The sequence below is a fragment of the Odocoileus virginianus genome, chromosome 7 (assembly GCF_023699985.2).
Source record: "Odocoileus virginianus isolate 20LAN1187 ecotype Illinois chromosome 7, Ovbor_1.2, whole genome shotgun sequence".
Lineage (NCBI taxonomy): Eukaryota > Metazoa > Chordata > Mammalia > Artiodactyla > Cervidae > Odocoileus > Odocoileus virginianus.
The window spans coordinates 53687055-53714208 of NC_069680.1; the positions used below are offsets into that span (position 1 = coordinate 53687055).

At 38.7% G+C, this 27154-nt stretch overlaps 1 protein-coding gene across 2 annotated transcripts in view; it reads left to right on the forward strand.

Moving 5' to 3' along the window:
* REEP3 (receptor accessory protein 3) overlaps window positions 1-27154 on the forward strand; it is a 100262-nt gene that overhangs the window by 62521 nt on the left and 10587 nt on the right. For both annotated transcript variants that reach the window (XM_020895514.2, XM_070470723.1), the window contains 4 exons: window positions 14454-14530; window positions 17767-17887; window positions 18064-18177; window positions 26288-26435. In XM_020895514.2, coding sequence (XP_020751173.1) covers window positions 14454-14530; window positions 17767-17887; window positions 18064-18177; window positions 26288-26435 — 460 coding nt within the window. The remainder of the gene's footprint in view (window positions 1-14453; window positions 14531-17766; window positions 17888-18063; window positions 18178-26287; window positions 26436-27154) is intronic.

Consider the following 27154-nt stretch of genomic DNA (forward strand, 5'->3'; position numbering starts at 1 on the left):
GTTCAGGTAGCAAGAATTTTGTGCGTGTTCTCAACTCTGCTTATACGTTACAAATTCACAGAGCTTGCCTTCTAAACACCCTGCTGCCCTCTCTCTTCCCTGAGATGATGGAGCCTCGGAATCTGCATAGTTGCTTTTAATCCCCAAGTAATTCTTATCCACAGCCAAACTGGAAAGCATTGACTAAGAGAGGTATCTTACTGTATTCTGAAAAGTGAATAATTACCACATTGTGCTTTTTTTAGTATAAGTTTATTTTAGGCAGAGGGGCACAACATAATAGATTGTTTTAGAAACATCTGTATGTAAATGGACTAACAACTTGGAATATATTATTAAAAAAATTAAAACAAAATTTCTGGTCACACTGTATGACACGTGGGATCTTAGTTCAACCAACGAGCAAATCTGCGCCCCCTGCAGTGGAAGCTCAGAGTCTTAACCACTGGACCACTTAACCGCTGGAAAGTCCCCAAGAATAATGTTTTAATGAAGTTAAGCATATACTATCGGGGTGTAAGGGTGTTCTCCTAGTTTCCATACATGACATTTCTACATCAAGGAAGTTTCTCTTTGGAATCATCCGCCTTTCTTCCTGTTCCTTCCCTCCCACCTTTTTGTTCCCCTCACTGCGTTTACTCACAGTGATCATCCTGTCCTGCCCGCTGTACACATCCATCCGCCCCATCCCCCAAGTATCCCAGGCCCTGTAACTTGCCTCTGTCTCTTCACTCAAATGGGAACCTCAGTTCTCTATGTGAGGCTGACTACACATGCTTTTGAAGGAAAATAATTTGGTGGCACAGACTCACTGTCAGTCATGACAGATGTATTCTTCCTAGAGGTTTTTTTTTGTTCTTCCAGTCTTTGCTTCTCGAGAAGATGCTGTTTTCCCATGTAGTATTTAGGCTGCTTCTTACTGTTTGAATGATTATTGTATGTTTGACATATGCTACTGAGCCTATAAAGCTACAGCTTGTATAAAGAAAGTGGTATCTTTTACTTAAAGAAGGAAAATTTTCTTCTACTGTGTTAGTCATAATCTTGCCGGTCATCTGGAAAAAAGAGTCTAGCTTTCAGTGGCTATATTAGTTCACGTGTGGAAATAGCAAGGTATAATTGATCGTGTAAAGATTCATGAGAAACTAGGGGACCTAGGTGCCTAAGAAGTGGTGCCAGCTGTTGGGAATGCCTCAAGTTGGAAATGCAGTGGCCCAAGACTTTGAGAACACTAAAGGAATAAAGAAGGTAAGATGACAATTTAGTGTGGAAGCATGACAATTAGGATGGCCATTTAACCCAGTTTACTCCTTTCTATCTGCATAGGCTCTATCCCATGCTGAAATCCATGAGAAATTCTGTGCAGTTCTATTAAAAGTGAGCTGTGTCTCTAACAAATATTTATTATTGCAAATGAATCAATAGGACTTCAAATAATAGAAAAAGTGAAGTGCGAATTATCAGCCAGTGTGGATGCAAAGAGTTATTTTGTACTAAGAGGTCATTCCTTCCTAAATTCTGCTCCTGGGAACAATTCTCATAGCAGTTCCTGCCTTTTTATCTTCTTTTCAACACTCCTTTTAAGTTAATTATCATCTAGCTTTTAAACATTTTTGTGTTTTTTCCTTCTCTCAAGTTCTTCAAACTTACTTGGGATCAGGGATGAGATACATGGGGCTTCTGTGACTCAAGAGCATTGAGGAAAAGCCAAGGTAATCTTGTGAAAGAGTATCCATTTCCAGTTGCAGTCTGCCCCATTTTAATTCATTTTAACACCAAATACATCTGTATAATATGAGACTTTCCTCCTCAAAACAACAGGATATTCTGTGAGGTCTTTGGCAGTGATGTCTGGAAACTGCAGGTAAACCATGATGCAAGTTCAGCATCTGAAAGTATTAATATAACTGACTCCCAAACATCCTAGTTCCTGGCAAGCTATAGAAAGTTAAGACAGTGGGCCTGTGAGGGAGGAAGCACCCCAAAGCCAGGGAAACGCAAATCAATCCTAGTCTAACATACTTACCCCAACACATGCCCCCTCTTTTTTAAGAAAAAAGTATTTTCAACCAATGTCTCTATTCACTGTGGATTGAACTTCAACTAGCTTATTTTCAAGCATGCTTCTCACTTGGCACAGCTCTGGGAAAAATCCCATAATTGAGCCATCTGGGTTGGATAAAAAAGGGCGTTTTTCTATTTGATTTCTCACATTTTGTTCCTCTTTGTTTTTAATGGGGAAAAATCATTATGAAATAACCAAATTATTGCATAATGTTACTGAAACAAGAGAAACCTTTTCAACTCGATCCTGTTTCTAAAGAAATCTCTATTAGAAGTTCTCTCTGTTGTCTCTGAAAGTGATGTAGAATGAATCTTTTGGATGAGCTGACTTGAGGGAATAACTAATGGTCAGAAAATAAAGTTCTCTTTGGGTGGTCTGAAATTCAGCAGTGTTTATTTCTTTTCAGACTCAGCAAGAATTTTTTTTTTTTTCCCCAGTGAAGCATATTTTAGCATTTTATGCTCTGGATTTACTTAGTGTGGTTATAATTGAAATCATTAGGCATATGTAATTTTTCATTTTTTCTGAAAAACTTGCATTAATTGTCTATGATTCAAATAATCTGAAATTAAGAGACACTGAAAAGTTTGTTAATATCTGATAATTTTGATAACAACTTTGATAAAATAGACTATGTTATATGTTATGAATTCCTTTTTGCAGTCTAGAGTTATTTGTTTGAATCGTTCATCAATTCAGACCTTAACATTAAGAAACTGTCAGTAAAAGACTTCCTGTGTGTTTGGTTTATTAGGTACAGGGATGGCTAGGTCCTAGTAACGTGACGATGAACAAGACAGTTTCAGTCCCTGTTGGTTGTTAAGAAGACTCTTGAGAGTCCCTTGGACTGCAAGGAGAGCAAAGGAATCAACCTTAAAGGAAATCAGTCCTGAATATTCATTGGAAGGTCACATGCTGAAGCTGAAGCTCCAATACTTTGGCCGCCTGATGTGACGAGCCAACTCTTTGGAAAAGACCCTGAAGCTGGGAATGATTGAAGGCAGGAGGAGAAGGGGGGCAACAGAGGATGAGATAGTTGGATAGCATCATTGACTCAATCAACACAAATTTGAGCCACCTCTGGGAGATAAAGGAGGACAGGGGAGCCTGGCATGTTGCAGTCCATGGGGTGGCAAAGAGTCAGACACAACTTAGCAACTGAACAGCAACAACATTGATTGTAATAGTCAAAAGGCAGAGGCAGATGTTATACAAACCTTTACACAGATACACTGCAAGGGAAAGTAGATTATGTATGCACAAAGATTATATATGACCTTTGGAGGGGGTGGAGGCTTTCCTTTTCCTTTAGCAAGACTTTCCTTTGGAAATGAATAAATGTCATTCATACAAGGCAAATGAATAATACACAGTATATTAAAATATTACTAGTTGTATGTTGGATCAAACATTGTGCCGGTAATCACTTATTTTCCATTTATATGTCTTCTTTTACTTATCCCTCCCATGAAAACTTCTTCTGCGTAGGAATGCCTTGACATCCAGGTTTGTGACTATATCATGTCAAAGCATTTTGTTTGTAATAGGCCTTGAGTAATATGTGTCAAGTTAACATATCTTTTGTGTTGTTGTGCGTGTACAATTTAGTTGTACTTGCACAAGTACAACTAAACCACAAGGCTGCTTATTGTCACCCTGTTTATTTAACTAAACGCTGAGCACATCGTGAGAAATGCCAGTCTGGATGAATCACAAGCTGGAATCAAGATTGGTGGGAGAAACATCAGCTACTTCAGATATGCGGATGATACCACTCTAATGGCAGAAAGTGAAGAGGAACTAGAGGAATTAAAGAACCTCTTGATGAGGGTGAAGGAGAGTGAAAAGGCTGGCTTAAAACTCAGTATTAAAAAAACTAAGATCATAGCATCCAGCCCCATCAGTTCATGGCAAATAGAAGGGAAAAGGTGGAAGCAGTGACAGATTTCTGCTGCTTGGGCTCTAAAACCATTGCAAATGGTGACTGCAGTCATGAGATTAGAAGACGATTGCTTCTTGGCAGGAAAGCTCTGACAAACCTAGACAGGGTGTTAAAAAGCAAAGACATCACTTTGCTGGCAAAGTGCAGCAAAGGTCCTGTGCAGCCAAGCTTTGATCTTCCTCCCAGTGGTCACGTGTGGTTGTGAGAGCTGGACCTTAAAGAGGGCATAGCACATAGCACCACAGAATTGATGCTTTTGAACTGCAGTGCAAGGAGATCAAACCAGTCAATCTTGAAGGAAATCAACCCTGAATACTCATTGGAAGGACTGATGCTGAAATTGGGGCTCCAATAATTTGGCCACCTGATGGCAACAGCTGACTCATTGGAAAAGACCTGATGCTGAGAAAGATTGAAGGCAGAAGAAGAGAATGAGATAGCTGGATGGTATCACCGAAGCAGTGGACATGAACTTGGGCAGACTCCAGGAGATGGCGAGGAACAGGGAGGCCTGACCTACTGTAGTCCATGGGGGTCTCAGAGTCAGACATGACCAGGTGACTGAACAACAAATATCATTTAACATACATTAGTGTTAATGTCATTATTATCATAATACCATAGTGCTCATAGCATAGCAAGAATAAGTTATGTAAAGATACAATTTGAGAAAGATGCCTTTGAATTAGCATGCCCTCACCACAATTCTCCATAACTCTTGTGAATGTACAGCAATGTGCCTCACATGAGAACATGATATTCCCCAATATAAATATACCAGTGCATTGCTCTCAACTTCTGTGATGGAAATCAGGATTATTTTACAGTTATAGTTCACTTTTTGTTTGCTTTATTTGTTTGTCCTGGGATCTAAATCAATTGCATTGCAAATTCTGTCTCAGAATATTGAATCATAAAAACTTGTTTTGTTGAAAAATGTTTAAAAACCATGAAATGAGGCCTACTTTTCTTTTGGCATCAGGAATAGGTAAATGCATACCTATTAAATGGAGTATGGTCTTTTGATAGTAAATTTAGCCTATGAGTACATTCATTTTACAGTATTCACTCAGGCTTAAAATATCCTAATTCCTTTGGGAGAGTAAAGCAAGAACGCGATCACATGACTGTCTGGGTTTGTGAAATGCTAAGTCTTACAAAAGCCTTCTGGATTGTGAGTAATAAAGCAAGTACTGGCTTGTTAAGTAGGATAATCTAATCCATGCACTGTATAAACCAGAATGTAATTTTAGATACTGTGGTTTTATATCACAGATGACTCCGTTTTAGAAAGAACTTGCCTAACTATAAGAGTATATTTTCTTAGAAAATAAATTTATTTTGATATTTAAATGATTTTAACATTTCATTTGGGTAATTTTTATTTGCAAATGTTTTATTTTTAAAAAACATCCATCACATTTCTCTAGTTATGAAAAATATGGTGAAGAAAGTGTGTCCCAATATTGATAAATGATTGCCATTTTATTGTGACCATTTCCAAAGAACTTTATTACAAAATAATTAGGAAAAAGAAGGAAATCATATTATTGTTCATAAGTTAGCCCAGGCCACTAATAATTTAATAAATATTTCTTAACATTTATTTTGTGCCTGGTACTGTAATAGTCATTAGGTATACTCTTGGGAAAACAAAACCAAAGTCAGCAAAATAGGTCATTGAACAACTGTCTTTCATGTAGTCTTCCCACTGACTTTTATGCATTTTACTCTGAATATTTTGGCTTACCACTCAGAATATAATTATTTTAAACTTTATGCATATTTCTAATGAGCGTCTGTATCTTATTTCTTGGCCAACTGAAAGTACCAAGGGATTTCTGTAAGTCACATGTACTGACATTACAGACAATAACAAATTTATACAGGTAGAGGCCACACTAGCCAAAGGATAATGAAAATAACTTAAAATAGTATTTCTCTGGCTTTGCCCCCGTCTGCTGCATGAGAGCGTCAGTCTTGCCTATCTTCCAGTTTCTTCTTTTTGGCTGCCCCAATTTCTTAACTGAAGTATGTGGGGTCTCGTTCTTCATGCAGGGATCAAACCCGAGCCCCCTGCATTAGGAGCTCAGAGTCTTACCCACTGGATCACCAGGAGAATTCCCCCCAACATTTCTGAGAGTCCCCTGGGGACATCTCAGGCAGAGTTTCTTAAAATGATGCTCCTCTCCTCCGTTTCCAGGTCACTGTGGTGGCAGCATCCAGCAGTGCCAACCAGGGCACTCGCGGTGTCACAGGTGGCAGCCAACAGCGCTGTGACTGATGTCCACCTCATTCTGGAACCATGCTCTTTCAGTTCCCACAGAGGTTAGATGATAACCTTCTATATTAGGATAGGCTAAACTGCTGTAATTATAAGTAAGCAGGTAAGTTGCTCACTCAATCATGTCTGACTCGTTGCAACCCTTGGACTGTAGCCTGCCAGGCTCCTCTGTCCATGGAATTTCCCAAGCAAGAATACTGGAGTGGGTTGCCATTTCCTACTCCAGGGGATCTTCCCAACCCAAGGATCGAACCTACATCTGTTGCATTTCCTGCACTGGATGCAGATTCTTAAGCTGAAACAAAAATGCAGTGGTGGGGGGAATATAAAAACATATTTGTCTTTAGCATAACAGTCCAGGTTAGTGTTGACTTCATCAAGAAATGTTTCTCAAACAACCGTGTAAGAAGAAACGGGGCTCTGCCCATCTGTAATATGTAGATTCCAAGGTTGCTCTCTGCTCCCTGCCCTCCCAGCCACAGGACGAGAGAAGAGCCTGTGGGGAGATACACTCAAAAGCCTCAACTAATATTCTGTTGGCAGGAACTGGACGCATGGCCCTACCTCTTTCAGAAATGGACTGAGAAGCACCAGTTCTGGCTGCTTCTCCCCAGCTAGCCTCTGTTATTTGCCTTTTTATGAACAGCAAGCTGTCACCTCCACCCCTGTCCTGTTTCACCATCCTAGACCTTTCATTGTAGCCGCCTCTCTCTGACACCCAGAGAAGCCGAGGGCATCATTGGTCACAGATTCTATTCCGTCTCTACCCTAGGCATCCCTGTTCCATCCATATAAACAAATTCCATAAACCTTCACTACTCTTTTGAAATCCACTCTCCTTCCCACCACCCCCAGCGTTAAAGATGACCTGCCCTCTTACTGCAGAGTAAAGACAGAGGTCCTCACCCATGAACCACTTCAGCTTCTTCCCAACATCACCACTCTCCTTTCAATTCTGTCTCAGAGGAAGATGCACCCCAGCTCCTTTCTTGATCTCACTCTTCTTTCTCATCTTATTCTTGTCTCATACAGGATCGTGTTCCATTAAGTATTCCTGCTTCCTCATAATTTGAATCTCATTATCTCTCCAGTAAAATGTTCAATCCTTGAGGCTATAAGCGTGCTTTCATTTAGCCTCATGCTATTTTTTATTCTCCCCATTTTTCTTTTTAAACCAGGCCTCAAAAGACTCCTTTATATTTAACTGTCATGTCTTTACTTCTTGTCTAAGCGTTTTGCAGTCTTTACAAAAAGGAGCACACTAAGCTCTGTGTAGTTCCGTATTCATTCAACAATTCATACATTTATTGAGCTCCTTCTCTGCAGACACAGAGGGTTGAGCAGAACAAAATAAAAGCTTTGTCCTCTTGGAATTTACATTTTAGTAAGGAAAGGCAAGGAAAATATAGTATTTGTTAGATGTGTCTGTGATATGTGCTAAAGAGAAAAATAAGTCATGATAAGGGAGTTAGAAGGACATTGTTATTTTAAACAGGGTAGTGAAGAAAGGGCTCTCAGATAAATATTTGAGCAGAGACCTGAGGGAAGTGAGAAAGCGATCCACATGGATAACTGAGGGAAGAGCATTTCAGACAAGGAAACAGCAAGCACTAAGGCCCGGAGGCAGGAACATATCTGCACCTGATGTGACTGGAACAGAACGGGAAGGAGGGACGGAGCAGATGAGGCCAGAAAGGCAGCTGGAGCCAGAACCACAGGGCCTGGTAGGCCAAGGTAAGAACTCTGATGGGGGCCAACAGAGGAGTTTCAGCAGAGGAATGACCATGTAGTCCAGTAGTCATGTCCGGATGTGAGAGTTGGCCCACGAAGAAGGCTGAGCGCCTAAGAACTGATGCTTTTGAGCTGTGGTGTTGGAGAAGACTCTTGAGAGTCCCTTGGACAGCTAGGAGATCAAATCAGTCCATCCCAAAGGAAATCAGTCCTGAATATTCATGGGAAGGATGGATGCTGAAGCTGAAGCTCCAATATTTTGGCCGCCTGATGTGATGAGCCAGCTCATTAGAAAAGACCCTGAAGCTGGGGAAGATTGAGGACAGGAGGAGAAGGGGGTGACAGAGGATGAAATGGTTGGATGGCATCATCGACTTAATGGACATGAATTTGAGCAAACTCCAGGAGGTGGTAAAGGACAGGGAAGCCTGGCGTGCTGCAGGTCATGGGTTCACAAAGAGTTGAACACGACTTGGTGACTGAACAATAACAATGACCTGCTCTTTAAGGAGAAACTCTGAGTGATGTACGCAAAAAGAGCCAGAAAAGCAGAATGATCACTTAGGACACTGTGAGAATAATCTGGACAGAGCTGATCATCATCTGGATTGGTGAGGTGTCTGTGAAAGTGGCAAGGAATGATTTTGATTGCTGATATATTTCTAAGAGTTGACAGGCTGTATAGTGCTGGGACCTACCACCTGCCCCTCCAGTGGAGTTTCTCCTCCACGTTCCACCTTTCTTTGCCTTGCTTAGGGCCCAGGAGGCTGACCCATACAGGTTGCATCATTTCTGACTTCCCTTTGGGTTTGGCTTATGAGAGACCCCTGCGGAAAATCCGGAGTCTGGGTGAGCATGAGGTCAGAGCACAGTTTTCCCGGCTTCCTCCCTGCCACCAGGAGTTGCTGTGAATGTCCACCTGCGACCACACCTTGATGGTTACCCTGTGTGGATTCCAGTAAACCTGTCCCTGCCCACCCTTCTTCACACCAGGCAAGTAATGCCGGTTCCTGCAGTCGCCACCTCAAGGGTGAACCACTATTCTTTATTGGTTTTCTTGAACTTTGCCCACAGCTATATAAATAGTCCCTTTAATAAGCTTTCCTTAAACTCTTGTGCTCTTGATTCATACTAGGAACTAGGGCGTCTAATGCAGTAAAAACAGCAGAACATTTTGTTTATCACTGTTATTTGCTTATTTTTCTCTCCAGTAAAATGTTAAATCCTTGAGGACAGAAGCTGTTATATTCCTGTTTCTAGTCCCATGATGTGAAGTAGGTAGAGCTTATTACAGCTGTATCAATGAGTTTTCCATGTAATGATCACACCTGAGTCCTTAGGAATTGTCTACATTATGTTTTATTTGAAAGATGAATCAAAAGTAGGATATGTGTGTGTGTGTGTGTGTGTGTGTGTATCTTAGTGCTCATAAGCTCCACCTTGTTGGATCATCAACTCCCTGGGGTCAAAAAGACTTCTAAGAAAAAGTTGAGTAAAGCTTTTTGAATTGAGTAAAGAAAAAGCTTTCTTCTTTTTCTTTTTTTTTTTTCTATACAGTATGCCCTTGTTGGTTATCCATTTTAAATATAACAATGTGTACATGAACTTCCCAAACTCCCTAATTATCCCTGCCCGCCCCCCCAGCCCCGGCAACCCTGAGTTCGTCTTCTAAGTCTGTGAGTCTCTTTCTGTATTATAATTAAGTCCGTTTGTACCATTTCTTCCTAGAGTCCACATATGAGGGAGGTCATACGGCATCCTCCTCCTCTGTCTGACTCACTCGCTCGGGGTGACACTCTCTAGGCCCCTCCATGTTGCTGCAGGTGGCGTTGTCTCGTTCTTTGTAATGGCTGAGTATGTTTGTGCTGCATCTTTATCCATTCCTCTGTCGATGGACATTCCATTTGCTCCCGCGTCTTTGCTATTGTAAACAGTGCAGCAATGAACATTGGGGTGCATGTATCCTTTTGGATCATATTTTTCTCTGGATATATGCCAGGAGTGGGATTGCGGGGTCATGTGGTAGCTCTAATTTTAGTTTTTTAAGGAACCTCCATACTGTTCTCCAGAGTGGCTGTACCAATTTACATTCCCACCAACAGTGTAGGAGGGTTCCCTTCTCACCACACTCTCTCCACCATTTTTTGAGTAGCTTTCTTATTCATTGTTCTCATGAAGATATCTAAACATTGGTATGTTGATTTTACCAATTGTTTCTGAACTGGAAAGAAACTGAATTTCTTCCCACCTTCTTAAGAAGATAAATTTTTTTTCCTGTAACTTTAAAGGTGGATTATGATATATTACAGCTGCCTGTTAAGTTACTGACTTTTATTTGCATGACATTTTAATAGTATTTATTTCTATTAGATTTGGTTATATACAATCATGAGATTATCAGTTTGCATTGTTTTCCTACCAGCTTTTTTATTTTAGTACTACATTTTGTTATTGATGTTTTCTGTCCAGCTAAAGAATATTTTACCTTAGCATATTTTTAATTAGCATTTTGTGTCTTGCTCTTTTCTTTCTTCCCTTTTTTTTGACCTTGACTTCATTCTGTTATTTTCTGTTGGCTAGACCTGAAAGAGTAGGCTGAACAGCCTTGAGGTATAGTTTTAATAAAAGGTTTGCTGAGTAATCATTTGGTGTAAAATCCCAACCAAATCCATTAATAGGAAAAAGAAAGCAATATCTCTTCAAGGTTAACTTTCTTCATACTTGCTCACATGAATAACACACACTCACTACACTCATTTAATTATTACCTCAATTCAACTATAGTTAAGGTCCATATTTCTAATAAGGAAAACAAAAAAATACATAAATTTATGAGAGCAGATTGTCAAAGAATATAGTTGTTAAAGATAAATTAGAACCATGGAGTTTTGCTTATATAAAATTGAGCCAATACCTCAGGAAAATGACTAGGAATACACTATTAATTGTATAGTTTGTTATTGTTTTTTAATTAAAAAAACAGAGGCTTCTTTCTCTTCTTTTCTCCTTTTTAAATTTTTGGCATCATTTAACATTCTCATAACCGAAATAAATATAGTCTTTTTTTTTTAGAGGTAAACATTATATATGTGAAAAAACTTATATATTTGGTGGGTTTTAAAATGAATTTAAGGAACTTCTCTGATGATCCAGTGGCTAAGACTCTGTGCTGTCAATGCAGGGGGCACAGGATCTATCCTGGCCAAGGAACTAGATCCCACCCGCTGCAACTAAGAGATCACATGGCACAGCTAATACCTGGCGCAGCCAAAAATTAACAAATGAAAATAAATAAAATGAATTTGAAAACTGAATGAGTGCTTGACTTCATTGAAGTCAGGGTGCTTTTGGAATGTATGGGACTCTAGCAGCTCAAGTCTATTTGAGAACTAGTATTTCAGGGAGTATCACCAAGCATTAACTACCCGTACAGTTCCTTTCACCTCTATTCAACTCTGTCAGGTAAATTACGACTATTTGTGGACTGTTGTTTTTCATTCTTATCCATTTCGAAGATCACAGCCATAATGAGGGCTGTGAAATAGTAAAATGATGAAAATATGAAATAATGAAAAAATAACAAGCATTGACTTAAGTCATTTATTTTTCTGAAAGTTTCCTAAACTTCCTATGAGAGACCAGTTAACTTAAGCTGCCACTTTCCCAGGAAAGAAGGTGGTAAGGTTTACACTGAAATCCTTGTGCTGAGTGCAAGAGGGAGAGGGAGAGAAATGAAAAGATTGATCTGACAACAGCCTCTTGTTTGAAAATCTGCCTTTTTCAGGCTTCATTGTAGACTATGGCCCTGTGCCCATTTCCCAGCTCAGCCTCTTGCACAACTTACTTATTTTGGCCCTCAGTAAAAGGAGAGGAGTTTGCTGTGTTATTTATTTTTTAACTCTGCCCCATGGAGCACTGGGATTTCTTAGAGTCTCCTCAAGAGTCCTACAGTGACTAGAGTGGAGGGACCAACAAGAGCAGGGTGTGTGTTTTTTTGTAATTGTTTTACAGTTGTTTTCAATAAAGACTTGTTTAGTTCAAAAAAACTTGATCACCTCCAGGGTCCCTTCTAGCCCTATAAAAGTGCAGTGTTTTGTTTCCAGGTTTTTCCCTTTCATTTCTTTTTGAGAGGATAACCTTGTGAATACAGTTGAAAGGTAAAAGTGCTAAATTAATATTTGATTTGGAAAGGCTAAATGAATGAACTTGTGTGAGAGCTTCACTTTGCTTTTAAAAGAAGGGGGCAGCAAGAGAAAACACATAGGATTTTAACCCTGGATAAAAGCCTCCAGACTGGGACAAAAAGCTTGGAATTGGCAGCAGTGAGGGAGTAAAGTAACTCGTGAAAAGTGAAAAACTGAAGAGAATATTTAGTCTAACTTTTTTTTAAAATTTGAGATGATAATCATAAATTGGTTTCATTGTATTTTAAATGTAGATAATGTGCTATTTTGGAGGAGGAAATGGCAACCCACTCCAGTGTTCTTGCCTGGAGAATCCCGGGGACGGGGGAGCCGGGTGGGCTGCCGTCTCTGGGGTCGCACAGAGTCGGACACGACTGAAGCGACTCAGCAGCAGCAGCAGCAATGTGCTATTTGCTTTGGGCAGTTTATTAAGCTCTTAAGTGGTAAACTGGGCTTCCCAGGTGGCTTAATGGTAAAGTGTCTACCTGCAGTGCAAGAGACACGGGTTCAACCCCTGGGTTGGGAAGATCCCCTAAAGAAGGAAATGGGAACCCACTGCAGTATTCTTGCCTGGGAAATCCCATGGACGGAGGAGCCTGGCAGGCTGCAGTCTGTGGGGTCACAACAAATCAGACACGACTGAGCAGGTACACACACATACACACAAGGTAAATTACTCTTCATATGTCACAACACGTTGTTTCAGGAGTTATTCATGGCTGTTATTCATTGATTTGTCCAAACAGAAAACTGTTAAAGCTGCCTGAGTTATAGTTTCATATTTATAAAATACCCAAAGAAGCATCTGTATTAAAACTAAATAGGTCAATTTTTTAACTAATTATAGAGACCTAATTTTTTTTTTTTTGTCAACTTATTGTGATGAGAATAGGGAAGTAGTGGTTATTCTTGGACCTCACGTTCAGCAATTCCTCACATTCCTTTCTGTACATGGTAAAATTGGATAATAGCACCAATTCGAGAGCCAGGCAGCCTGGATTCAAATTCTGGCTAAATGAACTTGAATAAGTCGTTTTACCTCTCTGTGCCACCAGTTCCTGATAGTTATATACTTATGTATAAATGTTCTGGGGGATAAGTGAATCAATATATGTGATGCTCTTAGCACAGTCTCTGGCCTATAGTTGGCATGATTTTTTGTGTTAGCTATAATTACATTATTGAGAAAGCAGAGATTTTAACCCTTAATGAAAATCCAATCTATGTGAGTGATAAAAGAGTCTGTGTGCTTAGGGAGGTGGAAAGGTATAAATTTGTGAGAATGAGTTCAAGAAGAATGAATATGGCACCATTCTGTGAGAAGGATTGCTCCAGAGACACAGAGTCTCAGGGACCTTATAGGATGCTCTAGTCCAGTCAAGAGGTAAAAATATCTGGAATTACTCTCTTAGTCCATTCAGACTGCTATAACGTAGACAGACTAGTTTATAAACAACAGAAATTTATTCTCACAGTTCAGGAGGCTAAGACGTCTAAGATCAAGATGCAGGTAGATTCTGCGTTTGACGAGGGCCCTCTTCCTGATTGATAGATGGCTGTCTTTTTGCTGTGTCACCAATCACATTCGTGAGGACTCATGATCTAATAACCTCCCACATTTGGGGTTAGGATTTCAAAATACTAATTTTGGGGGAACACAAATATTTGGTCTATTGCATCGACCCTTACAGTATTAGAGTAGAAGAAGGAAAAGGATATGTAAGAGATTACAGGCTTACATTTAGGGAAGGAGGAAGAAGATACTAACCTTAGACTTTCAAAGTGGGTGACTAGCATTATGCATGTAACAAATCCAGGATCAGTCTTTGGTTTCCAAAGACTGATATATTGAGAAATAAGGAATGCAAGATTTAAAAGACTAATAAAGATTAAATGTGGTCATATCATACTATATGGTTTCTATAATAATTAAACAGTTAATAGTCTTCATAAAAAAGCATGTAATAAGATCTTTTAAAGAATTTTCCTTTAGTTAAGAAAAATATGTCCTATTTTTTCATTTAGTTTCCTGCATTATGCTGTATTAAGCCTAGAGGTTTGTTATCCTTCAATTCTTATATCTCAGGACAACCCAATGTGGTGATGTGAGGAAGTCAGGCGTAAAACCTGTTGGCAATTAAACCATCGCCTTCTTCATTTAATCCAGCATACTATGTATCATATATATGACTATTCAGAGTCACAAATAATTTTGGTCTATTTCATAAGTATTTTTATTATTTGCAGGTTCGATGGATGATGTACTGGATTGTCTTTGCCCTGTATACTGTAATTGAAACAGTAGCAGATCAAACAGTAGCTTGGTAAGTTCTAGCATTGAGAAATGTCCATAATGTAGACTCTTATCTGGTGTCCTGAGTTCTTATCCTGCTCTTGCTGTTAACTAAGAGAATTTTTTAAATAAATTTTTTAAAATTTTATTTATTTGTTTGGCTATGTCATGTCTGAGTTGCAGCATGTGAGATCTTTTTTGCATCGCGGGGCATCTTTCCTTGTGACGCGCAGACTTCGTTGTTCTGTGACATGTGGGTGGGATCTTAGTTCCCCAAACAGGGATCAAACTCATGCCCCTGCAGTGCAAGGAGGATTCTTAACCACTGGACCACCAGGGAAGTCCATCCCTAACTAAATGAGTTTCATCAGTCTACCTGATTATCCCTTGTATCATTTCCTTTACCTGGTTTCCCCACAAGGACATTACCTTCCTTATGGAGTCCACCACGTAAAGGCAGTTCATCCTCCCGCCCACGTGCCACTTCCTCCCGCCCTCCTCCCACACACCTCCCAGGATCTCAGAACAGAGAAAACTTGATTGTCATCTTTTTTCCCCACTGATGACTTCAGACTATTTTTTCTTTATTAATATTTCCTAAGCAAACTCCCATTTTGCTTCTGGTTTTAGCACTTCCCTCCCATCCTTAAAATCGTCATCCACAAACATTCAAACTGGATGACATCAAGTCCACACGGCCAACCACCCGCTCCCAACACAGCTCCTTGACTGCCCTATTCCAAACAGCATGAAGCAGGATTGAAACATGTTTCTAACCTCAAGGATCGAACATTTTACTGAGAAGTCATACTGAGTGGAACAACCTGAGTCTCCTTGAGCCATATTTCAGTAGTGTATTTCCAGCTGTACCTTGCCATCACTTGGAGAAGTCATTTTTTCAAACTCTAAAATTTTACTACCTCGCCACTATCTTCAACCACCTGTACTGCACAAACCCCCAACTTAAATCAAGCCCAACGACACTCCTCTTTTCTTTACCCAGGCTGCCAACTGAGCTGAAAAGAAATCACTCAGTTGCTCATATAGGTATCAATTTGAAAGTCACCATTCCTTTTACTTGCTTTTGGTCAGTGGCTACTTCCATTCCTTCCTGTTTCTGTTTCAGATCTTTACTGTTCTCTGCTTTAACTGTCTTTCTGACTTTTTAAGTCTCATCATATTCTCATAGCACACTAGGTCACATTGGATGGCTCAGAAAAAAATAGAAGTCATGAGACTTAAATGTTCTTCACAACCAACCCTTATGTATCAACTTCTCTGTATCTGCATCCATCTTTCTCTTCCTCCTTCTGTCCCACAGTTCATTTTTCTGTTATGTTTTGGTAAAGGGGTTTGGGGAGGTTTTTTTTTTGTTTTTTGTTTGTTTTTAAGTGACAGAACAGGTTCTAAACCATGCTAGGCATGCTAGGGCTCTTAAGTTTCCATGTTCTCTCTTTAAATGCATCTCTTTCTTTCTGGTTGAAAATGTACATGTATACAGTATTAAAAAGTAAACAAAGTAGAAAAAACTTGTCATGAGCAACGAAAGTCCAGAGACGCCTCTGTAACTGCACTGTGCGGAAACCCTTCATCTATACAGTAGTCGGTCCTCACTGCCCCCTGCCCACCTGTCTCATCAGAAGAGCCCAGACTTTTTATCATGTATCTTAGTAGTGCATAGACCACAGGATGCTTGTTCCCTTCTGCTGTATTACTTCACTTTTGCTATGGCTACAAACAACCCTAAAAGTACAATGGGTTAAAAAACAAACATTCATTTCTTGCTCAGGGTATATGAAGACAAATAGTCAGCTGCCAGCCTTCCTGGGCTCAGCTCAGTTTTAAGTGTCTTCTTGTTCATGGACCAAGGCTGAAGAAGCAGATATTCCCATGACAGGAAGCAGAAGTTGAAAGCAAGAGGTTGGGGGGTGTTGAAGTGAGGGAGTCAAAGGACATTTAAAGCTTTTCTTTGCATTTAGCATATGTTGCACTCAGATTCTGTTGCACAGCAGGTCAGATGACTAAGCCCACAGTCCTTGCTTGAGGAAGTGTAGTCAGCCTATGGGAGAAGATGCTGAAAAACCCAAGTGGGAAGGGGCACGGGTGTATAACCCTAATTTCAGGTTACCGCAACGGAAATTCCATTTTCCTTCCAAGTGAACAACTTAGGTCTGTCAAGTGCTGCAATTCTGGCCAAGTGAAATTGGAGGGGGATGTTTTCTGGGAGCTCTAAGAGAAGGAGATGTGCATAAGGGGTAACATTGCACACTTGGAGCTTATAAATGCTTAGAAACACACCTAACACTTGGGAGGTATGTCCTGCTAATGCCATGGCAGCTAGGCTCTGCAGACAGGGTGGGTGCACCTTACTGTCCTGGTTAAATGCTTTTAATGACCTCTGCCAACAAAGGTCCACCTAGTCAAGGCTGTGGTTTTTCCAGTAGTCATGTATGGATGTGAGAGTTGGACTATAAGGAAAGCTGAGCACCGAAGAATTAATGCTTTTGAACTGTGGTGTTGGAGAAGACTCTTGGACTGCAAGGAGATCCAACCAGTCCATCCTAAAGGAAATCAGTCCTAAATATTCATTGGAAGGACTAATGCTGAAGCTGAAACTCCAGTACTTTGGCCACCTGATGCAAAGAACTGACTCATTGGAAAAGACCCTGATGCTGGGATGACAGAGGAAGAGATAGTTGGATGGCATCACCGACTCAATGGGCATGAGTTTGAGTAAACTCCGGGAGTTGGTGATGGACAGGGAGGCCTGGCGTGCTGCAGTCCACGGGGTTGCAAAGAGTCGGACACGACTGAGCGACTGAACTGAACTGAACCTGAACTGAATGACCCCTCTGAACTGCTCCAATTAGTTTGGCAGCTTGTCTGTCTTTGCCTATAGAGAGTAATCTTAGAACTTCCTTGGCTGTCCAGTGGTTAAGACGCTCCCTTCCAATGCAAGGGGTGCAGGTTTGATCCCTGGTCTAAGATCCAACATCCATGGAGGTGCAGCCCAAAAGTAAACAGTTTTTTTTTTAATGTACATGAATGGAACAACTTTGAACTAGAAGTTGTGAATCGCTGCAAGGAGACAGGCTGCTCTGATCTATATAATTAGTGATCTATAAACTTAGTAGTTTTCCTGATCACAACTTCTTACCTGTGAAAGCGTAACACAGTGACTGAACTTTAAAAAAAATTTTGTGTGTGATTTCCTCATTGTCTGTAGTTTATTTTCACCAGCATTCTTTTCAACTTTTTTCTTGTCAGGTTCCCCCTCTACTATGAGCTGAAGATTGCTTTTGTCATATGGCTACTCTCTCCTTATACCAGAGGAGCAAGTTTAATATATAGAAAATTCCTCCATCCACTACTTTCTTCAAAGGAAAGGGTAAGATGTATAAATTATTTCCACAAGTCATTTGTTAGAAATGTGTTTCATCATCACATGTTGCATGCTATAAAATGAGTGAAACTATTATATTAGGGGGGAAAGTCCTAGTTTTCAGCTTCTTGACATTCTTTTTAAATAAAATTAATATCTATGGGCTTGATTTTTTTTTCCAGGAAATTGATGATTATATTGTCCAAGCTAAAGAACGAGGCTATGAAACTATGGTAAACTTTGGGCGGCAAGGTTTAAATTTAGCAGCTACTGCTGCCGTCACTGCAGCAGTGAAGGTAATTTTTTATTTACCTTTTTTTTAATCCAGTGTCACATTGCCAATGAACAAAGTAGGGTGGCTTTTTATTTCAGATCATTATAAATTTGACACAAATTTACCTTCTGTTTATTTTTATAATATTAGAAAACAACAAGTAGACTATTTTAAAGATATTTTAACATGTCTTTATAATTGTTGGGTATTTTGAAGCTCTTAATTGATGACAGAATGAGCGATGGTAATAAAACATACTGGAAAAATGTCATTTTGTCATAATCTTCCTACTTTATAACCTTAAAATAGTTTTGAGTAAATAACCTTTAGTAAAGATGACCATTCTTTCTTTCTCTGTCTTTGGTGTTTTTTTTCCCTCTCTCTCTCCATGGCAATATCTTGGTAGGATTTCTGGCTTACATCTGCACCCATACTTCAACCAATTTGAGGTAACTGATTATTCAAAATAAGGCATGAAAAATTTCTGTTCTTAAAACTTAAGATTTTACTTAGCCAATTACTAATGTCATGCGTTGTGTTTTGCAAGCCAAATTATCAAAGGAATGCCTTCTGTGAAAATCCGCATTATGGCTTTTGGATTTCTTTGCATGTAGTAATTAGTGTGGTTGATTTTAAATCCCATGGCATTATTGGTTTTGGTGTGTAGTATGTGGAAAGAAAATAGGTTTCAGCTTCAGAAAGTTATGAGTGTGACTTTCCAAATAACCATCAGCCTTTTACTTAACTTCTGCTTTGGGAGGATGGCAGGGAGGAGAAAATGAGGCAGAGGAGAACTAAAGTCCTTGTCTGCTATATAAGAAAGTAGAGGTTTTAAAGTGGTTGTCTGAAAAAAAAAAAAAAATAAATAAAGTGGTTGTCTGCAGGGGGATGGAGAGAGGGGACCAAAGGTTTATTGCTTTCTTTTTTTTTGGGGGGGGGGGGTTATTGCTTACTTTGTTATAAAATTTAGCATTATTTAACATCACAAATCAAGTACATGTTATTTATTTACACCCCCAAGAAGATGCTTTCTGAATTTTCCATACTTAAAAGCAACATTCTACCTGACTGTGTGGTGAAAAACTAAAAACTAAATTTCAACATCAAAAATTGTTTAGGAATATAGACATTATAGAGCACTGTTTTAGGAAACAGACACACACAAATCTCATTTGCCCTCTTCACTTCAACACTTAAATATGGTTTATAATCCTACCTACTCTGTGAGACTCGTAACTGTTTTGTGGGATATTTATTTTATTTTGACTTACTACTTCCAACCTCTGCATGAGGAACCAGAAACCCCAACTGTATTATCTTTCCTCATTCCTTCGTTTATTTTTATTTTATACATACTTTGCTTGCTGCCATCAGTATTTAACATCCTATATGTTTATTTAACAGATATTTAATGTATTGACCATCTAGGTATGTATTTAATGCCTACTATATGGTAGGTGCTTGGGATGTAGCAATGAACAAACAGATACAGTCCCTACCCTTTCAGGCCACTACTGTCAAGCTGAATGTCTGTATCCACTAGCTGAAAATTTTACCTCATCTTTGGTTGCTTAGAGCCTACCCCTTGCCCTCCACTATTAAAAAAAAGCATTATCTAGTAATTCCCTGGTGGTCCAGTGGTAAGGATTCCATACTTTCACTGCAAGGGCCAGGGTTCAATCCCTGGTCAGGGAACTAAGATCCCACAAGCCTCAGGGTGCAGACCAAAAAAATAAATAAAAAATAAAATAAGCATTATCTTTCTGAAACACCATTTTGTAGAAAGACTATAAAAATGATCCCATACCTATATTTCTCTAGCTTCTTTGTGATCTATTGCTTGTCTTTATTTATACATTTAACAAATTAAAATCACTTCCCCACTTCAAAGGCAGGAAACAGCATAAAAATTATCTAAGTTACCACTGCAAAACAAACCCACTGTAACTTGAATTCACTTTGGAACTCTCTTTTCGCTTGTGATCTTGTGATCCTTTTGTTGTCAAGTTCACTGTGTATAGTGAGCTTGATATGATGAGGCAACCCTCATCATTCTCCCGATGAGCAGAGGAATGTTGGCATCAGCCATACTGGATTGTATTCATGAGAAATGGTCATTAAATATGCTGAACACAGCATAATGTTAACACTATTTGCCTCAAGTTTTACTGTGCCTGTTTTAAAGTAGGGGAAATTAGTTTTATCTCTGGAGATGTCAAGGAAAGGCAGCAACTGTGATGGAATAATCACTGAACCAGACATTTCCTACTGAAGAATAAATTGAAACTGAAATAGGAAATAGGTCAAGTTTAAGGAGAAACTGCAGGAAAGCTAACAGTAAGACCGGAGAATTATTAAACTTTTTTTTTTTTTTTTACAATATATGGTTTGTTAAAAATATCTTTCAGACTAAAAATACTGAACTCTCAGTGTGACCTTTAAAGACTGGCAATACCCCTGGCTAGGTTTCCCAAGTTGAATCGCCTGAGCATGTTAAAGATGAAACTAGGAAATCTAATCAGAACATTTATTACACCGTAAAGCAATTTTCTGAAAATATTACTCAGTTCTGTGACCTCATTACCCGGCATCTGTTCACAAGGTCAGTGTACAAGTTTATTTTGGCTGAGCAAAGCACAAACATATGAAGGAGCTTCAAGGATTTTGCTGAGGATGTTCAACGTCCCGTAGCTTTCACATGAGAAATGCCAGCGGCGTTTGTACAGACGAGCAACACTTCTGCTGAATAAAGGACAGACGAAGAGGAGAACTGTTAGTCGTATTAAGCACCTCTTAGGATTTTCTCTAGCAGCCTTTTCTTGGTGAATTCTTTAGCAGATATTATTTTTTAAAGAAATCAATTATCACAGAAATGAGAGCCTTCAGTTAAAATTTCTGAAATCTTATTGACTGTAAATAATGACGGTTATGTCAGAAATCCTGACATCTTGCTGTCTGTTTTTATGGCTTTCTATTTGTGAAAGAATTTGAGGAGATTCAGCCGCTTAGTATCATCTGTTTAAAAAAGAGAGCACTTCTTCAGACAATGGAGAAGATCATTTTTTTTTTTTCTCTGCAATCTAGGGAAGCACAATGTTATAATGAAAGTTGAATTTTGTAGCAGTTGAGTTGTCAGCATTTTTTAGCCCTGATTCTGTCGCTAATTAGCCATGAGATTTAGGGCAGTCATCTGCACTGATCTTTCCAAGTATCCATGTTCTTACATATAAAATGAAGGGGTAAAAACTGACTTCTAAAACTCCTACTTGAAAATGATGTTTCTCAACTGGGGGCAATTTTGGTAATGTCTGGAGAGATTTTGGGTTGTCACAACTGAGGCGGAGGTGCTGCTACTGGCATCTTAGGGAGAGGACAAGTATGCTGCTTCCAGAATGGCTTCTCAACACAAAAAATTATCTAGACCAAAATAGTACTAATGCTGAGGTTGAGAAACCCTGCTCTGAAAGTATAATAAGTCAGAAAAGGCTTAAAGGATATGTAAATATGTACAGGTAATTTGGATGATGAGTTATAGATCATCTTTCTCTTTTACATTTTTCTCTGTTACAAACATTCTTCAATAAATATATATTGCTTTCATCTTAAAACCACGAAAATATAGTACTCACTTAATGCAAATGCAGTCAGTTCCATTCTCGGCTTGATCAGATTGTGTTAAATATCTATAAGGACAAGGCATTCCCCTAAAAACTGCAGACTCTCCTTATTCTCAGTTATAATGTAGTATGTCAAGGATCAACAAGAAATAGACTACTCATTATTGATCAGTGTCCTAAAAATTATTCCATAAAGAATTGTTTGTATGCTTATAAGACTACAAAGCATTGCTGATTATATTTTTTAATTCTTAATTTAAAAATTCTGTGAGGATAAGTTGAAGATTTTATACAGAGGTGATGATAAGCACAGTAAATTCCTCTTATTTAACACAAAATATGGGGCTTCCCTGGTGGCTCAGCGGTAAAGAATCCACCTGCAGTACTGGAGATGCAGGTTCAATCCCTACGTCAGGAAGACCCCCTGGAGTGGGAAATGACAACCTACTCTAGTATTCTTGCTTGGGAAATCCCGTGGACAGAGGGGCCTAGCAGGCTATAGTCCATAGGGTTGCAAAAGTCCATGGACACAACTGAATGACTAAACAACAACACAGTAATTTTAATGCAATATTTAACCAGGAAACAAAATACTTAAACAAAGCAGAATGGTTGGGTATAAAGAGGTTAGGATTAGTCCTACATTACGGTCCGTTTTTACAGATGCCATACATAGACTTGGATACTTGAGTAGACATGCAAATTTTCAGCTATCAGTGAGCTTCTGTGTGGGGCCAGCTTGGGAAGCTGCTTGTCTGCTAAAGCATTCTTTCCAGAGCTTGGACCCAGCCCTCCCACCCAGCCAGCCTTACCTCATTCTTAGTTTCTTAAATAGATGTTTTGGGCTCATCTAAATTCAAACTCTGAGACCTCTGAGCTCCCTGAAGACAGGAACACTTGGTCTAATGATGTAAACTGTTCTACAGAATACTTTTTAATTACTTTGACTTTTGTTTTCTCATTATAACCTTTCTGCTACTTTTCTCTTTGATTTTTAGGACTAAATTTAACAGACACAGTGTATATACAATTCTGTAGAGAATAGGATCTAAATACTGGCATATAGAATTACCTTGTGGATAGTAACTCCCTTCTGACTTACTAAGACTGCTGTTTCCACACATATTTCCCTCCTCAGACTAGAACCTGTCTTCATTTTTCTTATACTTTTTAGCTTAATAGTGTATAAACCAAATGCAAGAAAATAAATCAAGCATTATTAATTTAAACAAAATATAAATACCTTTTAGTATTGTTTTGATAAGTGGCTATAATTTCCTGCTTGTGCCCTCAAAATGTAGAAACAGTTTTTCTTCTAATGAAGGGAGTAAGGGATTTAGATACTGGAAAGATGATGAAGAAATAGGTCAGAAATTCTTATAGTGTATTATGTTAACAATTAAAACTTCATTATACCCTCTATGATGACTTCTGGGATGGGGGGTGGTGGGAGGGAGGTTCAAGATAAAGGAGATATATGCATACTTATAGCTGACTCACATTATTGTACAGCAGAAATCAACACTCTGTAAAGCAATTATCCTCCAATTAAGGAAAAAACTTCACTATTCCATCTATGACTGGTTTTGTAATATAAAGAAATTTTTGAAAAAAATGGAAATCACTCATCTGCCTACACATTATACTGTTTTAACTTTTTAAATATTTATTCCTGTCTAACTGTAACCATACTGCACACTTGCACCTATATTTTGCATGATTTAGAATTCTGAGGTGGAGGGGAGGCATTTCCTCCTAACATTTTATTGCAAACATAATTCCCTTATTAATGGACTTTTTGTGCAGAATATATAAAAACTAGAGGGAATAGCTCTGCCTTTAAATGCAGTTATTTTATAATGACACCTCTCCTTTAAAGTGGTCACATTGGATACTTATAATTTATGTAGTATTTTTGAAGTTTGCAGTTGTGTAATATCCCCCCCCCCCCCCCGGCCCCCCGCCATGTTATTTCTATTCTGGGCTCATTAGAAAACATACAGTGAAAAGAAATGATTTTTCAAAGTGATAATGGCTGCTAAAGTGCTGTAAGTCCTCAAGGAGGGTACACAGCCTCTTTTTGCTTTTCCCTATATGGTACCTGGCCTTTTTTTTTTTGAGGATTGATAATACCAGGGCTAGAGGGTTGATTACTTAAGAGCTGCATTAAAATCCTGACTGTATGTAGATCACACGCATCTCGGTGTTGGTCCTTGCTCACCTTTCATGGAAACCTGAAGCAACCTTCTAGTGAATGGTGTAATCTACCCCTGTAGATACCCATGACCATACTTGTGGTTTGGTGCTGAACCTATCCATATAAACTCAACATGTTTACATTCAAACATGCTACTATCTATAGAGAACTCTGTAGCAGTCATGAGTAATGAAAAAAAAAGGCTTAAAAAGAATAGTTTACTTATTACATATTCAGTATCAGTCCTGTACCAGGTACACTCAGAGAACAGAGGAAGCCTAAGATTTGTCCCTCTCTTCTAGTTTCTTAAAATCTTGCCCTGAAGGCAAAATATATAAAGCACAGTCACAGAACTAACATTAATGTATGAGTTCATTTGTGAGATATACCCTAAGTAATTTTAGCTGATGATAATCATTAAAGATACTGAAGTCTGTGGATGATTAAAGCTAGACTGATTCAACAGCACTTTGACTTATATGCATGCTGAGATGTACTTTCTTTCTTGAGTTGGAGGGTTTGAGGGTTAAGAATATAGGATATTATGGATGTGTATTACCATCTGTTTGGCGATGGCAAAAAAAAGTCAAGAATTGCTGAGAGGACACAGAACCACAAAGATCGGAACACAGAAAATGACAGTTCTGCGAAAATGAAGCATCTGTTTCAGACAAGCACTGTTCACTTCCTTTTAGTGTGTGTCTGAAGTCTTTTGTCATCCTCTATTTAATAAATAAATGATGTCTGATAAAAAGAGAGTATAATAAATTAAACCTTGTCACGAATGTTTAAGGATATGTGGAATCCAACTAATTTTATTGAGAATATAGATCCGTTTGGTGGCTCAGACACTAAAGAATCCATCTGCAATCAGGAGACCTGGGTTCGATCCCTGGGTTGGGAAGATCCCCTGGAGAAAGGAAATGGCAACCCACTCCAGTATTCTTGCCTGATGAATTCCATGGACAGAGGAGCCTGGCAGGCTACAGTCTATGGTCACAGAGAGTCGGACACGACTGAGTGACTAACACTTTCACTTTTCACTAGACCCTTTAATTATGCTTTTTCATAATTCAAAGACTGTGGTAGAAATTACAAAGCTTAAGTGGGCTATGGAAATGGTGTTCAGGTTTGACATAATAGAATATCACTAAGAGTAGCTAATCCAAGACTCATGAATCAAGACATTTTTCTTCAATGTAAAATACATATTAGCAGTAACATTGAGATGTTTGTAATGCTTTAGGCTTTGAAATTTAAAGATGAACCATTATGGATGAGTTTCTACAGTACCATTATAAGTAGAGGCAATCATAAATTCACATGTGTGGGAAGAAGAAATAATAAGTGTAAAAAAACCTTTAGAAGAATATTTTTAATCCATCTATAAATAAGAAATGAGTCATCTGTATGCTATGCAAATTTTCAAAGTGGGTAAATTTAGAAATTATTTTTTTCTCTTTACAAAGCTTTATACTTTGAGAGGAAATGTAGTTATGTCTGAAAAGTTCAGAAATGTTCCTTTCAAAGCTGTGCAATGAAGACAAGCATTGACCATTCTGCAGTGATGGAGATACTCTCTACCTGCAGTCACTAGCCACATGTGGCTATTGAGCATTTGAAATGTAACTCGTGCAATTAGGGAGCTGAATTTCTTCTTTCTCTCAATTTTAGTTAGCTTTAAATACCCACTTGTGCCTAGTGTCTACCATATTGTTAAGGCTTTAAGTCAAATTGTGTGGTAGTAGATATGCTTTGCCAGATGATGAATTCATTAACTGAATATCATTTCATACTCAAGATTCTTTGGCTCTTAAATTTTTTTGTGTGGTGTTCTAGGTAGAGCCATTACCATTCCTAACTTGACTTAGCTTTGAAATAGCATCTCTTTTACTTTAAAAAAGTTCTTGTGAATCATAAATATAAGCCTCAAAGTGCTAATTCTAGGAGAGAGCAATATTATGGATGATGTTTATAGTCAGGATAAGTTCATGATACTTTTTTTTTTTTTTTACCTTTTCAAGTTAAATTTAAAACAAATGTTTGGGAGTGAAATGTACTGATGTCTACAACTTGCTTTGAAATGCATTAAAAATTGATTGGTGGTTGGATAGATGGTAAATTAGTGATAAACCAGATACAGCAAAATATAAATGATATATGAGTATCCACTGTAGAAGTCTTTCAACGTCTCTGAAAGTTTCATTATGAAATGAATCAGCTTCATGATAAAATGTTGGGGGAAAGTTAAATGCAAACATATTAAGTATTTTAAAACACACCTTTTTTCTTGGATCTATCGCTTCTCTATTAAACAGAGCCAAGGAGCAATAACTGAACGTTTGCGAAGTTTCAGTATGCATGACCTAACAGCTATTCAAGGTGATGAGCCTGTGGGACAAAGACCATACCAACCTCTCCCAGAAACAAAAAAGAAAAGTAAATCAGGCTCCGGTGAAGCAGCAGGTGTGCTTGTTTCGTTTTCACGTATTGTTCTGTCATAATTGGGATCTTGAGTCAAGATGAGTACCAGCTGTCTGAATTTGGGTAAACTAAATTTATCTTTAGTTTGGCATCACCGACTCAATGGACATGAGTGAGTAAGCTCCAGGAGTTGGTGATGGACAGGGAAGCCTGGTGTGCTGCAGTTCATGGAGTCGCAAAGAGTCACACACGACCGAGCGACTGAACCCAACTAAAATTTATCATTAAGCTTTTGTTTTTGTTCTCTAAATAAGGCTAGTGCTTGCCTTTTGTTGACTCTGGAGAGAATCCCACTAAGAAAGTAGCAATAGCCCCATGTGCTGCCATGAATTTCTAGACGCAGTGGATGTGGTCGTCTGTCACCACCCGCACCAGTCCTGACCTGTGCTCTCCGCTCTTGTTACTCAAATTGTGTAGCACCATCTAAAGAGTTTAAACCCTCTTTACTGTAAGTGCTGTGAACAAATAAGGATATTGAACCATAAGATGAAAAGTTTTAAGCAGTGACAAAAGAGCAGTTTGATAATAAGATTACTCCAATAGAAAAATGTCTTGAAATTATGAATTGTAGACCAAAAACCCACTTGTTTTAATATAAATTGTAAGCATGTCATGGTTGATATGTGCTAAAACTTTAATAAATTGTGATCTTAGAAACATGCACGCAAACAAAAAGACATGGTTCTTGTAGTCTTTTTTTT